The sequence below is a fragment of the Crotalus tigris genome, unplaced genomic scaffold (assembly GCF_016545835.1).
Source record: "Crotalus tigris isolate CLP2741 ecotype Arizona unplaced genomic scaffold, ASM1654583v1 scf7180000017632.1879674, whole genome shotgun sequence".
NCBI classification, from domain to species: domain Eukaryota; kingdom Metazoa; phylum Chordata; class Lepidosauria; order Squamata; family Viperidae; genus Crotalus; species Crotalus tigris.
Window position 1 is genome coordinate 24,140 of NW_024096526.1, and position 16,756 is coordinate 40,895.

Sequence of the window (16,756 nt, forward strand, 5' to 3'; positions counted from 1 at the left end):
GACCTCCAATATCCCTTCCAGCTGTATTCTATTCTATTCTATTCTGTTCTGTTCTGCTCTGCTCTGCTCTATATTACGAATTAAATTTCAAAACAAGATTCTCCAATTATGCCTAATTGTTTCATTTCAGGACTTGCAAGAAAATGTCAATATATTTATTTATATTCCCACCTCTATTTTTATAAATAATTCAAGGTGGCAAACATACATGATAGCTTATTATTTTCCCCACAACAACAAACCTGTAAGGTGGGTTGGACTGAGGGAGAATGACTAGCCTAAAGTCACTCTGCATCAGATCATTTATATAATAATGGCTCCTATTTTAAGAACTCTCAAACTTATTCAGGTTTAGCAAGTTATGAAAATAATTTTAAATTCCTTTTATGAATCAAATACCAAACACTAGTTTAAATGAAAAGAAAACATTGAATACCTACTTAGCAATAGGACATTTCCCATTATGTTTCTTATGAATCACTGGGTGCTGTATCATATCTAGATAGAAAATAAAGTATTATGCTATTAGTTAAATATTACATTATACTGGCTTTATTATACAATATGATACAAATTTCTTCATACAAAATATTTCAGAATTATGTTTTTAGTATCTTATCATGACTATAATACCGAAAAGAAGTACTATAAAGTAATGGATTTAGTAACTTAGTAATCAACCCAATTGCTAACTAATATCTTTTACAATTACCTATATTTATTCTGGTAAATGTAACTTTCTTGTTCATAACATTGCAATATGGTTAAAAGTCTAGACCTATTCAAGTCAGATAGTACAATATAACCAACATTCTGTTCAAAAACTGAACTATGTAATAATGTTTTAGTTTTTACTTTCTAAACATTTTTAGACTTGAGTGCCTTCTACTTAAAGCATACATACATACATATTTATCACATTATTCCCCTTTGGTGTAAGCAACTCTATGAAAAGAACAGAAAAAAAGTTGTAGCGAGTAATAGAAATTGGAAGCAGGTAATAAAAGGTGTGGGGGGGAAAGAAAATATGAAACTATCTTATACTACTATTATTTATTACACCTCTCCAAAGCAAAGATACATTACTGAGAAATCTCAAACTACAACTCAGAAAGAAATTTTCATTTATTTAATCTTGGAACAAATGCTTACCTTCTTCCTGGCTTGAGGCTTCTGAGCTATCCTCCTTGAAATGTTCTGGCATCTTAGTTGTCTTCAGGGAAGACTGGTAGTTATCTGAAGAGTAACAGTCATTAAACAATAAAATATAATTATTTTAAAAGCTTAAATAGAACAATAAACTGGACTTGCAAAAGAACTGCTGAACATCTGAAGCTAGAGCAAGAGCAAGTGAATTCTAAAAGCTGCCATTAGCAGAAATCAGTGCTTTCTATAAGCAATATTCAATGCAATGCTCACAGGAAGACAGCATTTACAATACTTCTAAACAGCATCTATAGGCAGGCCAAATGAAATATACGTACTAGAAGGTTACAATGAAAATATTGTATATTTTAATGTATTTATAATTTATAAGCAATTGTGAAATTTTTCCTAAATAAAATAAAAATCTTTGTCAAACATCTGTCAACGTCACAGGCAGGTCCATCTAGTTTTCTTGTCTACAGAAGTGGTTTGGCATTACCTTCTTCTGAATCTTTTTCAACTTTCTGGTCAAGCTTACAGAACTGCTATTTCTTCCTGGTATTCCACTCAAGTAGGTATAGGGCTGATCCTGCTTATCATTTTGAAATTAGATACCAGTTACATGCTACCACAGAATGTAGCTTTCTTAATAAATTAGAATCTATTAAGGAGCTGAGGTAATTTTAGATATAGGTAATCCTTGACTTATGACCACAATTGGGACTGGAAAGTTTGGCATTAACAGGTCATTAAGTGAGGCATTGCACAACTGCACCTTCTATGATTATTTTTTTTTTTGCTGCTGTCGTTAAAACAAATCATCACATTCCCTATTCAGTTTGCTTGTTGAAGGTCAGCTGTAAAGGTCACAAATAGTGATCACATGACTGCAGGACACTGCAATGGTTGTAAGTGTAAGCTGATTGCTAAGTGCCTGGATTGCAACCATGTTACCATAGGGACACTGCAATGATCATAAGTGCAAGGACGAATCATATGTCACTTTCCTTTTGTTTGAAGTGCTATTGTAACTTCAAATAGTCACTAAATGAATAGTCATAAGTCAAAGACTATCTGTAAGCATTATGTTGGTGTTCATTTCATATATTCTCATTTATTAATTCACTTGGTTTTCATTCAAGCTGATATACGCCACAGTTCGGATACCTCCATATTTTGGAGCTTGTCAACAGTGCATCCAATTTAGAAAAAATAATTCACATGGTCAGAAAATTACCTAAGCTATATCCGCATTTTATCTATATGCATTTTTCTTCGATTATAATACAAAATAAAAGTTAAGGTTTCAGTTCAACTTTTTATCTCCACTCATGGTGATCCAAGTGATGCTGTCACTGCCCTCTTGGGGTGGGAAAGGCTTTTAATGTTGTAAGCCAACCAGAATCTCCTCGAGGTAAGAAGGACGGTAAATGAATGAATGAATATAAATAAATAAGATTGTATCTTATGGCTGTGCAAAAGGGAGATAGTTTGTTCAATCATTCTCTTTCACTCCTCTTTACTGCAGATCTCTGTATCATTTCAGGTAACACAATCTTCTCTGCTATAACCCAACATTTGTCTTTGTTTCCTTTGCATATATACCGTAAATGCCGGCGTATAAGGCGACTTCCGCGAGCGCTGAAATCGGCGCCAAAGACGGGGGTCGTCTTATACGCCGAGTCGTCTTATACGCCGGAAATACTGGTAGTTTCCAGCGTATAAGACGATGTTCTAGGAATGCGGCCTGGCTATAAAGACGGGGGTCGTCTTATACGCCGGGTCGCCTTGTACGCCGGCATTTACGGTATGTATAATCTAAATGCTGCACTCAACAGAAATGTGAAGTTTGTAGGATGCTCTGAGGTACAGAGGATTGCTGAAGGTGAAAAAGATTGGTTGCATGAGCTAAGTTACAATAACAACTATCCCGAAAGTAATATACCAAGAACACCTAATAAAAACTATCTGATCAACAACTTGAGATAACATTCAAATCCTATAATTTTAACTGACATAAGGATTAAATATGCTTCAAAATAGGATGCTTGTATACAAATTCATACCAGAATAAAAATAAATCAGAGTGTCTTACTATGAGAATGTACATCTTCCGAAGACAGAGTTTGAAAGAAGTTGTTTACTCTCTGATTCTGGAGGAAAGCTGGAGAAGTATTTGCAAAAAGTTGCCTAAAACATATTAGAAAAATCAAATATACCAAGGAATACATTTAAGACTAAAATTTAACATAGAAAAATGCCACTGTGCCTCAAACCTAAACAGATACATAGAAATACTGGAAGGAAATAAAGGAAAGGAGATTTTATTCTGGGCAACGTCAGGGATGTTTAAAAGTTTGTGAATCTTTTTGAATTTTTAATATGACCTAAAACATTATCTGTTCTCCACATAGGTCCTAGAACTCAAAAAAAAATTCAATAAACAAATCATTTATTTATTGTTCATTTATTTATTGAGAAAAATGATCCAAAGCTACATATTTGTGTATGGTAAAAGTATGTGAACCTTTACTTTCAGTAAATGGTATCCCCCCTTTTCCCTTGGTCACAACATCTCCATAAGATTAATGTCTGGACTTAACTTTGGTATTCCAAAACATTAACTTTCTTCTGCTTTAACCATTCTTTGGTTGTACAAATTGTGCGTTTTGGGCTACATTCTTGCTGCATGATCAACTTTTTCTTGAGCTTCAATTCACAGGCAAATACTCCGACATCATCCCATAAAATTTGCTGGTATAATCAGAATTCATGGTTCCATCAATGATGGCAAGCCGTCCTGATCCAGCAAAGCTGGATTTAAATTTAGGATACTACTACCGCGTTTCATAGATGGGCTAAGGTTCTTGTGCCGGTATGCAGTGTTTGTCGTTTATCAAACATTGCACTTTTCATGCAAGCCAACAGGTGTCATTCTCCACAGAACACTCTTTTCTGCATGGTTTTTCATCCACCGTGAATGGGCAGCAATGTTCTTTTTAGAGAATACTGGCTTTATTCTTGTAACCCTGTCATGCAAACCATTGTTGTCCAGTGTTCTCCTGATGGTATTCTCATAAATACCGACATTTGTCAGTGCAAGAGAGGTCCTTAGTTCCTTAAACCCTGTCCTGGGGTTTTCTGAAACTTCCAGAGGATTGCAACCCTTACTCTTGGTTTGAACTTGGTTACTCCTGGAGAGAGTAACAATGTTGTTTTGCCTCCATTTAGACACAATCTGCATGGCAGTAAATAACTGGAATCCAAATCCTTTGGAAAAAATTCTGTAGTCTTTTCCAGTCTAATAAGCATTAACTGTTTCTCAAAGGTCCTCACAGATCTGTTTTGTTGAAGCCATGACAAACTAATAGGCCTGTATCATGAAGATCAATCTTTGATAATGAATACCCAGAATTCTGTTCGTAAATAAGGCAGGACTTTCTAGTCACCCCTGATTAACATTCCATTGATTGAAACTCCTGGCTCTAATTTTCCATTCAAATGAACTGATAGTCCCAGAGGTTCACATTCTTTTGCCACCAACAAATATGTCCTTTGGATCATTTTCATCAATAAACAAATGTACAAGTATAATGCTTTTGACTCATGTGTTTAACTGGTTCTCTTTAGTGTGGAAAACCTATCATGCTTTAGATCATATTTTTGCAGAAATACTGAAAATCAAAAGTGTTCACAAACTTTTAAGTACATCTGTATAAGAAAATGTCACAGAAACCATGTGAACAAAATCTAATATAGTATGATCCAAAACACATTGCAGCTATCTAGTTTTTAAATGATGAGCCATTTAAATCTATACCTTTTTCCTAATACCATGCCTACGTATGTTTAATCCAAATGTTGCAACTGCCTCACACAACTGGGAATTTTGTAGATTTTGTGTAGACACTTTTATGCTTAGGGCCTATACCGGTAAGTTACAGAGTAGGGAGGAGGATTATAGCTTAACGGTACAAAATATGGTCAACATTAAACATTTGTATGTTCAACACACTTAGCAATATTCAGCTAGATCAGGAGTAGATACCTTGATACCCACTGAATGTTATAGTTACAACAACCCCTGGTTATTAAACACATTGGTTGGACCTGACAGAATAGAGAAAAATGTTGTTTGCTTTACCCTGAGGTAACTAAATCTGATTCTATATAAAACGCTGATTTCTCAGATCTCTAACTGAATGACATAATAATAAAGGAAGTGATACATTCAAGATAAATTGTGTCTTCCAATAAAAATAACTATATTCATTGCTCCAAAGTTTTACCTTATCATAGGCTCAAAGTCTGAATGCCTCCTTTCTTCTTGTTTCTGTAACCCCTGATTTAATGCCGCTAAAATAGTCTTGTCAAATGATTCAGAAGAAAGATCCTTTGGAAGCTAATGAAAGGCACAGTATTAATTATTGTAGAAAAAGTAACATTTATCATAGGTAAATGGATAAATGATTATAACATTTAACTGACCCTATTAGAACTCCCTTCTTCATTCCAGAAATGCACAGATCAACAATGATTTGAATGATTTTTATTTATTTAGTAGACCTAGTAACACCGCATGACAAAAGTGAAAAGGCCATCACAACATGCATAGTATCCAGTAGAGTAGTCAACTGAACTTTATTCTCTACAATAGGTATGGAATTTTTATTTAGTGAAAGATGAAACCCACCCAGGCAGCAATCTTTAGAAACAGGAGATGCAAGTATAAGTTATGATGAGAGTAAGAACAGAAGGGCAAAGATGGAGTTTTGCAAGACAAAGCATATTGACATTTGATCTCCAGATATCCAAATATCAAGGTGAATTATGTTAAGAAGTCAGCATCCAAACTCTTTAAAATACGTTATAAAGTAGAATATGTGCGTGTATGTATGTGTGTAGATGTCTGTTTGTGTGTGTGTGGAGAAAGAGACCATGTGCTAGGGCATACGTCAAATTTATGATTATGTGCCTTTGGGGCAAAAGCATTGCTTTATCCATCATTCAATGCACTCTTGACTCTCATAAAACAAGCCCATTCCTGTTCACAACTTTCCTTACTGGAAATGTTTACAAGTGCCACAGAGCCTGTAAACAACACCTGCAAGGTACCTTTGACTCACTTTCAAAATGACATCTTCCTTTCTACTAAGAAGGACAAGAGTCTTGGGGAGAAGGATGTCATTGTGAGGATAAGAGAGATACTTTTATAGGAGGAATCCAATTTTTGGATGATAAACCTGCATCTTGTACCAGGGAAACTTCTTTAGAAAGACAGAGAGCTTTGCTGATAGGTAATTCAGTCATTAGAAAAATAGATAAATGAATTTGTGACCAGTATATAAATCACTTGATAACTTACTAGACTGATGCAAATATAAGTGAATGTCATGACTGTCTAGATAAGTTGCTAGGCCGTAAATAGAAGACTTACTCCATTTTGGTACTACTGCCATTAAAAAAATATAATCTGTCACTTCTGGAAGCCAAATCTAGGTTGCTAGGTAGCAGACTGAATTCCAAGACTGCCAAACAGCATTCTCAAAAATGCTATTTATTTCACATGCAGGGCCAGCTAGACAGGCAAAGTTTGTGAACCTGTGTGGGTGAATTGCTCGAGCCAGCTATAGGAATGTAGTTTTGTTAAGCATGGAGGAACATTCTAGGACAAGCTAAACCAAATGCCAAAAGCATTTGAACATTATATAGATGTTTCTATGCCAGTGCTGTAAGTCTCTGAGCCAAGATGAAGAAATTATCATATATGATTGTAAACAAAAACATAGATATAATGGGTAAACAGAAACTAGGTGGAACAGAGTAGAATCCAGTCATTCCTGAATCCAACCTAAGAGAAAATACAAGGAAAGACACAAATAGCGGTATTTCTCTTTATATTATGAATCTATAAAATATTGGAAAGCTGAATACTTTTACAGAATCACCATAGTGGCAACATCTAGTCTAATTAATATGAAGAAATCAAAAAGCCTGTCCCAATGAAAAACCAAAAAGGAGCAAAACATACATTCTGTTTTGTCAGAAGATATGTTAAGATGACAAGAGGGTATACACACAGAGAGAGAATCTGAGCAACATGCAAGAAATATCAAGGGAATCACTTTGAAAAATATATTTGATGTGGAGTCCTTGATGCCTTCTGAGCTTGATTGTTCACTTGCAAACATTTCACTATCCAATTATGTAACATCATCAGTGCTCGTGAATGTGGTGCTTGTTCATTTTTATATAGAAGCTTGTCCTGATGGTATCAGAAGAGGTGTGATTTACTTCTTAGTAGATGCTTGATTACAGTATATATAGCAGTGGTGGCAAACCTATGGCACATGTGCCAGAAGCGGCACTCAGAGCCCTCTCTATGAGCACGTGCGCCATGCCCTGGAGATGGCAACCGTCCCTCTTCAACCAGCCGCCCGCTAACTTGCCAAGGTCCCACGTGGCCAGATGCATCCCACCCCCTGGATCTCGCCCAACCCTGCCCGGCCCCCACAGGCGTCCCTCCCCACAAGCAACACTGAGGTGACCACGCCCACCTTGGCCACACCCACCCAGTCTGCCATGACCAACACAACCATGCCCACCTGGGACCCGGCAATAAATAAGTGGGTTTTGGGTTGCAGTTTGGGCACTTGGGCTCTAAAAGGTTCGCCATCACTGATATATAGGGTATTCAAAATATATAAACAGAAAACCAATAAAAGAAGTGACTGTGCCATTAGAAGACAGAATAAAAGGAATGCTCAAAGACAGTATGGAACCTGCAGGAAAATTGAATTAATTATTTCTATCCATCTTTACTACAGAAAATATTGGATAGATACCTAAGCTTATATTGACTTTTAGGAGCGAGAAGACTGGAAAAACAAAAGTAAACTAAGGTAACATAATTACCTGAATTCTAAGTCATCTTGAGAAAATACAAATAGCAAACTCTCAGATCCTGATAGATTCCATCCAATTCTTAAATAACTCCAAAGTGCTAACTACTAGTAAAAATAAATTATTTGGCCTGCAAACTGGGCTCGAGCAACAAAAGGACTGGAATGTAGCCATTGTGATACCAATTTTTCAAAGGAACTCAAAGAAGATCTGGGAAAATTATAGGGCCAGTAATCTTAATATCTGTTCCAGAGAGATTAATACATATGGTACCCTAATTAAAACACACACAAATACAAACATATAGAACAAGAATTAAGGTAAATCAACATGAATTCTGATCAAGTAAATCCTGTCTCACTAGTTTTATACTGCAGATTTCAGAGCGCTAAGAGGCATGTGGATAGAACTGTTAATAAGATATACCTCATTTAAAAAAACATCTTGGCCAAAGTTGTTCTTCAGAGATGCACAGTTAAATTAGCAGTCATGGAACAAGAGAACTCAAATATATTGTAGATTGCTAACTTTTTTTTTTTTTTTAAAAAAAAAAAGAAAAGTAAAGAGAAGTTAAATGGTAATTTTTCTTAATGGAGGGAAGTAAGAAATAGATATATTTAGGAATCTGTGCTGGGCCAGTGCTTTTTAACTTGTTCGTAACTCATCTTGACGTATAGATAAACAATGAGCTGGCAAGCATGGATGACAGTAAACAAATTAGGATGTTAAAAACTGAACGGAAGATTAAGCCCTTAATTAATCCATGGAGTTAATTCCCACAGTACATGTGGATGACCTCTAAGTTGAATGAGTGATCAATAAAATCATGGAACACAGGTTTATCAGAGGCTGTTAATTTTGAAAACTTAGTTAGGGTAGATGTCTTCAATCACCAATTGCAAGAGAATAATGGCAGGAAATGGGCATTTTTGGTCCAGAATAATATGGTCAGCATTGTGAGTAACAAAATGCTGAACTACAATGGTACTTGGCTCTATTTATGTTCTCATATTCATCAAAAGTAAATTGAATGAGCAGAAATGTACCCTCTCCTTTGTGTTTTCAATTGGTCTCAATAGTGCAATTTGACTCATAACTTTTTGCCAACTACCCCACCATTCTCTGATGGGTTATTTAAAAAAAAATCAGCAAATTCAGCACAAGCAGGAAACCTCACAAAATTATAGAGTGATATTCATAACTTGTGAAAAGTGGAATAAAATATTTGATTTGACCCTTGCACAAGTTGAAGAAGGTATTTTCTGAAACTAGAACAATATTTGTATCACTAGAAACAATTTATTGCTTCCTAAGCAGTTATAACGTGGTTAACATTTCATAAGAAATAATATCTGTATATATTCATCTAGAAATTGAATATATGAGTATTTTTGACAGATTAGCAGATCAACTCTGCATATCAAAATCAATCTACCACTGTAATTTGAAGTAGAACATCATGCCATCTAGCTTTATTGCACAAGCCTTTGAATATTTACCTTTAAGAGAAATTCTTGTAGTTCCTGATGTGTTTTTGTTACAGAGGATACAGAATGATCAGACCAGATTACCTGAATGAAAAATAAAAAAAATCCTTAAAAGTTCTGTTTCTATAAAATTAAGCTACAGGTAGTTCTCAATTTATCACCACAATTGAGCCCAAAATTTCCACTTCAAAATAAGACAGTGATTAAGTGAGTTTGCCATTTTATTATATTTTCTGCCACAGTTGTTAAGTGAATCACTGTAGTTGTTGTTAGTAACACTGTTAAGTAAATCTGGCTTCCCCATTGACTTTTGCTTGTCAAAAGGTCACAAAAGGTGATCACATAGCCTCAGATACTGCAACAGTCATAAATACAAGCCAGTTGCCAAGCTGCCAAATTTTGATCATGTGATCATGAGGATGAGGCAACAGTCGTAAATATGAAAAACGGTCATAAATCACATTTTTCAGTGCAGTTGTAATTTCAAAAGGTCATTAAACAAATGGTTGTAAGTTGAGGACCACCTGTATTTCATGCTCAAAACACTAAGTAACTAAGACAGACTTTAGAAACAAAAAAACTAGAAAAATTAAGAAACCGGTTCCTACTGGTTCCAATCAATAGCCTGTTTAGTCCAGCAGTCTTAACACAAAGTGACCATTCTGGTGTATTCAGGAAGTTCACAACCATGGATAGCCTTTCTCTGCTGTTGATCTCAAGTAGCTATGCTAATTTCAGAGGTTACTGTTAATCTTGGACCAGACTTCCGGGGGTAGTTAGCAACATTTAAGACTCCCATGAGTTTATTTAATTTCTCTTTGGGATTATCTAAACCAGGGGTAGGCAACCTTGGCTCTTTTATGACTTGTGGACTTCAACTCTCAGAATTCTGGGAGTTGAAGTCCACGAGTCATAAAAGAGCCAAGGTTGCCTACCCCTGATCTAAACTAGTGATCATCACTACATGTAATGACAAAAAAATTCCACAGCTTATCCATTCAATCATGTCCTATTCTTGAACACTGCCTGAACAAGTCCAAGCAGGTTTTTTGGCAAGGTTTTTCAGAAGTGGTTTTGCCATTGTTGCCCTCTTAGGGCTCAGAGAAAGTGACTAGATCACCCATCTGGCTTTGAGCATCAGGTGGGAACTCATGGTTTCCTGATTTTTAGCTTGATGCTTGAATCATTACAACAAAATGACCTTCCATTCATTATTTACTGGTCCTAAATCTCTCCATGTTTAATCTTAATTGTTAAACTTAATTTTTAATATTACGAGAACAAACCAACTTTTGGACCCTTATGAATCTAAAACACAGATAAATGTCTTTGTTTCACTCACAAATTTTATCTATTATTCATATTTAATGTCTTTATTCTGGGACAGATAAATTTGTTTTATTTCTCTTCCCAGCTATGTGGAAAGAAAAGTGAGGAGCATGCAAGTCGAGCATTTTAACAGGCTCCTTTTTAATCATGGCACTAAACTATGATTTACCATTATGACTAATGCATGCATTGGTCAATTTATTTAGATCTCATTTTGTAATTTTTAATTACAGAGATGTGACCATCAGATACCATAGATAACTTACTTTGAAAGTATACTCCAAATGTTTATCAGATCTTTTCCTAGGTACTCCTTTAAGTATTATTTTCTGAATGTGTACAGCTGAAAATAAAGAAAACAAGACACAATTCAGTAATTCACAGTGCTGTATAAGATTTAATATATCTTTGACACTTATTACTATTACTATTGTGTAACTATTACTAGAAATTTAGATTTTTAATAGAATTTCGAGAGATCAATGGAATGTCAATTTGCTTCTACACTTTCAGTTTTATAATGCCTTAATTATAATTATAATCCATAATTATCCTTAATTATGGATTATAAGCAAGAGGGTCACTGCACTGAGGGTCTTCCCCACAGTATTATCCATTCCGTGACTACTTTGAACAGTCTAAGAGTCTGAAACAAATCTAAGTATGTAGAATGAAAGTCTTCTCATGTAAGACTGGATATAACATAGGACTCAGTTACTAAATATATGCTGTCCCTGAAATAGTTAACATAGATTCAACAATGCAAACAAATACAAAATACATAAACTATACATTTGCTTCTGGCGTCCAAAAGAGTTAATGGAATGCTTTAATAAACAATAATTATTATTAAACGTTCTCACTCATTTCACCAGGTACAAAGATTGGAAGAAACTAAAAGTTTACCAGATATTAGTTGTATACTTATCACAGCTAGTTTGTAATATGATAAACAATTTTCCTAGAAGTCAAGCTTTTCAAATAAATATATCGAAATACCTTCTTGCTGTGATCTGTGAGTAGCTACCATAAGTTTATCATGAACTGCTGCCCTTTGTTCAAGTGAACTGCTTTCGCTTGTTGGCATGCAGTTATGGGAAAAGTTCTAAATTGAAGGAAAGAAAAATCATAGTGTTACCTATAAATGTCATCACTTTTAACAATACAAAAATCAAAATGCATCAACTCAAAAGTATACTGTAATCTTAAAGTTCCAGGTATTTTTCACTCCCTACTTGCATTCCACAAAATTAAGATGAAATACTGTAAGTTGAAATGTTGTCAAAACATCTTCACCCAGAAACTTTAAACACAGTTTACCATGTACATCATTTGTGTAGCAAATTCAATACTTATTCTTTTCCATTATACTGGCAGTGTATTAAAAAGCATTTACAGAAAAAATGAAAGCTGTCCTATGCTAATCTTCAGTACTATATAAAATATACAGACAGCACAGCTCATATCTTTTAGGCATCCTGTACAATTGCTTCTCATGAAGAAACTGTAAGCCACAGTTTCTGGCAGGTTTACAGCTCTGGGAGAAGAGAGAATAATTGGCTTGCTGAAACCATGATTGGTGCCTTCAAAAAATACACTGGATTTGTATTTCTTTTTCTAATCACTTATCGACTGCTTTTCAGCTATTAGGCATCTTTGGATCAACAGGTTTAACAGCGCTGGGTGAGATTCCTTCAATTCTTAGTAAAAGAAGTTGTAAACACAAGTTTAAGGACCTAAAAAATCTTTTGGAATAAACAGCAAGAATGATTAGAATTTTGATTATGGAAAGTTATAGATCAAGGATACAGATGGATTTGAGATAAGAATTTTGAATTAATCAAAAGATTAATCTCAATTCCTCTGGGAAAATGATATTGTTTTAAATTCTCTTGGGAAAGAAAACATGATAGGGTGATCTTGAAGGTTGGACTCTAGAGGGATCCAGAAGAAACTGAAGATTATAAGTAAAGGATAAAACCTCTGTAATTTTATTACTATAGAACAAAGCAGAATATTTAACACTGGACATATTGAAGGATGTTTTTGAACAATGAACTTAGAAATTAATTTTAAGGGCATATGCCTCTGTAGATACTGTTTAAAAGATATTATAAAACAGGAGCAAGTTATATCTGACCAGACTGAGACTCTCTTTAAGTGGATTTAAAAATAAGTCTACAAAAATGATATGGAAAAAAGATGGTAGACTGCACATACAAAAGAAGCTGGCCAATGTCTTAATAATTAAAAACAATATACAAATAACAAACCAATAGAGTAACCTAGGCAATTTTCCTATGTTGATTTACAAAGAGTTTTGTTAAAGCTTTTAAAAAGTTTGTGAGAAGGGTCAAAGAAAAAAATGATGAAGCTTTAAGGATTTATTTTTAGATAAAATAATCTCTTCTTTCCATATCTTAAAAGAAAGTCATAAGTTATTAAAAGTGTTTAAACTTGTGATGAAGAGGGAAGTCATTTCTTCATATATTTTCCTTACATTTTTTTCTTTTCTGCACTTTTTCTTTTATGGGTTGTATTAGTTTTTATTTTTTTAATTATTTTTAATAAAATTACTATATAAAAAACACAGAAGAATCAACAAATTACATCCCCTCCCCCATTTATGTTTTCATAACTACCATCTTTGGCAGCCCAGAGATCTGTTATCAGGTCTGGCAGGATTTGTAAAAGATTACTGTTCGATCCATTGGGATAGATCAGTGGTGGCGAACCTATGGCACACGTGCCAGAGGCTGCACTCAGAGCCCTCTCTGTGGGCATGCATGCCATACTCCGGAGATGGCAACCGTCCCTCTTCAACCAACTGCCCGCTAACTCGCTGAGGTCCCATCTCGCTGGTTTCCCTCTTCCCCGTCCCATCCCTCCTGGCCTCGCATGCTCTCCTTTTCCTGGGCATCGCCCACTGCATCGCCTCCTCAGCTGTCGGCCATCCGTCCAGCTCAAAAGCGGCTTCTCTGAACTGCTGGTGGCGGGCTGCGGAGCCCCAGAGTGTGCCGGTCGAGTGTGGCTGCTGATGGACAGTCAGCCACCATGCGCTCGCTGGACTGTGTGTGCAGGGGCCGATGGTGTCAGGCAGCAGCCGCCCTGGCCCGTCTCGCCTTGCCCTGCGACAATGGCACCCCCGCCCTGCCTCGCCTCACCCTGCAGGACGAGCCTCCTGCCCACCGCCCCACCTGCCAGAGACCCCCTGGATCTCCCAACCCTGTCCGGCCCCCACAGGCATCCCTCCCCATGAGCAACATCAAGGTGACCATGCCCACCTTGCCACACCCACCCAGTCTGCCATGACCACCACAGCCACGCCCACCCAGTGGACTATGCCCACCTGGCACCCGGTCATAAATAAGTGGGTTTTGGGTTGCAGTTTGGGCACTCAGTCTCTAAAAGGTTCGCCATCACTGGGATAGATAGACCATCCAAAAGGAAAATGGCACTGAAAATTAGCAGCCAGCAACCCGAAGGTGAATGGGCATGCTCACAACAACTCCAAATGACCAAGTGAAATTGGCCCCATATCTAAGTTTACTGTGATATGAAGTGCTGAAGGTGACATTATTAACTTTATGTCCCCTAAATACAGGTGGTGAGAGATCTCAGGTTTAAGTTAGTAGGTCATGAGGAAAGAGCTCACCAAACCAGCTTCTTCCCACCAATGGATTATGTTATTAAATACTCTAATCCTGTTTGTGCATTACCTTACAAACAGATAAAATCAAAACCACAGGAGTCCTAAAAAGGATAAGAAACAGCCTTTAGTTGATGATACTACTCAACTGGCTTCCCAAAACAAGTTTCCTCTGGATATGAGGCATCACAATTCTTTAGAGAGTGCTGCTATTAACCCATTCTAGATATAGAAGATAGAAGCTGTGTTATCAGAGTAAAAGTGTGTGTGTGTGTGTGTGTGTGTGTGTGTGTGTGTGTGTCTATTTATTATAGCAGGCAGAAGCAGCAACAAAGATACTTTCTGAAAGAGCTCATACGACCACCAATTAAACAAGAGAAGGGCTGCAGTGTGGGGTGTGAATGTGGAAGGGATGCCCTTACCCGTGACCCCCGGCAAGTGCACCCCTCCACGTCGTCTTCATCCCGGCAGAGGGCTCTCCGCAGCCGTTCCAAGTGCTCTCTGAATGTGACTCTCTGATGGAAAGAGAAGGCAGGGTGCAAAGAAGCCATGGTGAAAAGGAGCAAGAGCTCCTCTTGAGCCACCAGCCCCAGGCCCGCCGCCTCCGGTCCAGCTAAGGCGGCCTCCTCCTCCTCCTCCTCCTCCCCTCCTTTTCTTCCCGGGCGCAGGGGCCCAAGCGACCGGCAGCTCTGCAAAATGGCATCCACATGGGGCAGCAGGCGATGCAAGCGGCTGGCAGCCTCGCGGTTCTCGGATCCCAGGAGCGCCAAATAGACGATGAGCTTGGACCGCACCGCGGGGTCGCGGAAGTCGCTGCCGCCCAACGCGAGCAGAGGTGTCGAAGGAGGGGGGGAACCAGCGGCCGCAGCCCCGGGAGGAGAAGACGGGGGCGGCGGCGGTGCCGTGAGCAGCTGCGGTGGCTCCCGGCTGCCCCCGGCTGCAGCAGAATTGCTTCCCGCCGGGACAGCGTCGGCGGCGGTTCCAGAAGCGGTGCCCCCGCCGTTAGCTTTGGCCTCCGAATCCCGCAGGCAATGGTAGTCCTTTCGGGCCAGCTCCTCCAGGCAGGAGCCCAGGAAGCGCAACTCCAGCGGGTTGAGCAAGTCGAGCAGTCCGACGGCGAATTCCAGACGCTGAGCCGAGCCCAGGGCCAGGCCGAACCACTCGTAGACAGCTTCGCGGGCCCCTCCGGCCGAGCAGCCGCAAAGGTAGCGGAGACCCGCCGAGGATCCTGCGGCGCCCGGGACCACCATCGCCCCGGATCCAGCTTCGCTGCGAGGCGGGTGATTGGTTAGGCCTCCGCCCCCGCAGCTGCCGTGGGGCCTCAGTGGGATTCCGGCGGTCGCTCCTGCGTCGTCTCCCTCCGCCCTTTTACGGCTCATCGTTTGCCGTTGCTGTGGCTGCTTCACCGGCAGTTTCATCTTCAGCATCCTCGAGACGGAGGAGGACGGGAAAGGGCGTGAATTGGGCGGGCTCAGTGCCGCCACCGTGGTGGTCAAGAGCCGCCGCCGTTCATCTCCTTCCCCTCCCACCGCCCTTTAGAGAGGAAGCCCCGATTCCAGCTGAGGAAGGGCGGCGAGAGGGGAGAACTTTGCAACGGCGCTGGCTGGAAAGGAGGCAATGGCGACAATGGCGGCCGCCGTTCTTCTGTCAGCTGCTGAAGCAGCGCGTGAAGACCTCGCGGGCGGGGTTAGTGAAGCGAAAGGGAGAATGGCCGGATTGCGCAAGTCACCCTCGTCGCTTTATAATAATTCTCCCTTTGACCCCCAGCGAAGAAAAGAGTGAAAGGAGGGGGGGCGGGAAAGTTCAACGGAGGAGGGGAGGGGGGAATCGGTGAAATAGGCAAGAGAGGAAGAAATCGAAGTGGAACATTCCGCGACAGCCAATCGGGGGCAAGTTCGCCAATTGCGTCACTACGTGTAGTTCTGAGGGCCTTCGGGCGGTCTCATGGCCTTGGCGGTGGAGCGTCCCGCTGGGGTCCAGCAAAGTGCTGGACTGTCTAGTCATCTCCTTTTCGTAATCGGCTGTGGGTAATGTGTGCAGCCTATATTTGTATCCATCATATGATTAGGGGTTTAAACTGAAATAGGTTTCACATTTCATCGGTGTATTGATGGAGGCTACGATGCTATTCCTATTTACTGGGAGGTTAACCCAGTTAATCAGAGATTTATTAAATTTATATCATATTTTTACTCCAAAGCCTCAAGATAATTGTGTAAAGCCATCACTTCTCCCATTTTTC

The 16,756-nt window shown here is 38.9% G+C and overlaps 1 protein-coding gene across 3 annotated transcripts in view; it reads right to left on the reverse strand.

Annotated features, from left to right (window-relative positions):
- The window catches only part of ZCCHC2 (zinc finger CCHC-type containing 2), a 30,646-nt gene extending 14,326 nt beyond the window's left edge, over positions 1 to 16,320 (reverse strand). For all 3 annotated transcript variants that reach the window (XM_039334590.1, XM_039334591.1, XM_039334589.1), the window contains exons 1-8: positions 14,937 to 16,320; positions 11,865 to 11,970; positions 11,132 to 11,208; positions 9,549 to 9,620; positions 5,436 to 5,548; positions 3,242 to 3,336; positions 1,153 to 1,236; positions 441 to 498 (exon numbers count right to left, since the gene is read on the reverse strand). In XM_039334590.1, the coding sequence (XP_039190524.1) occupies positions 441 to 498; positions 1,153 to 1,236; positions 3,242 to 3,336; positions 5,436 to 5,548; positions 9,549 to 9,620; positions 11,132 to 11,208; positions 11,865 to 11,970; positions 14,937 to 15,941 (1,610 nt within the window). In that variant the 5' untranslated portion in view covers positions 15,942 to 16,320. The remainder of the gene's footprint in view (positions 1 to 440; positions 499 to 1,152; positions 1,237 to 3,241; positions 3,337 to 5,435; positions 5,549 to 9,548; positions 9,621 to 11,131; positions 11,209 to 11,864; positions 11,971 to 14,936) is intronic.
- Positions 16,321 to 16,756: the final 436 nt, after the last annotated feature.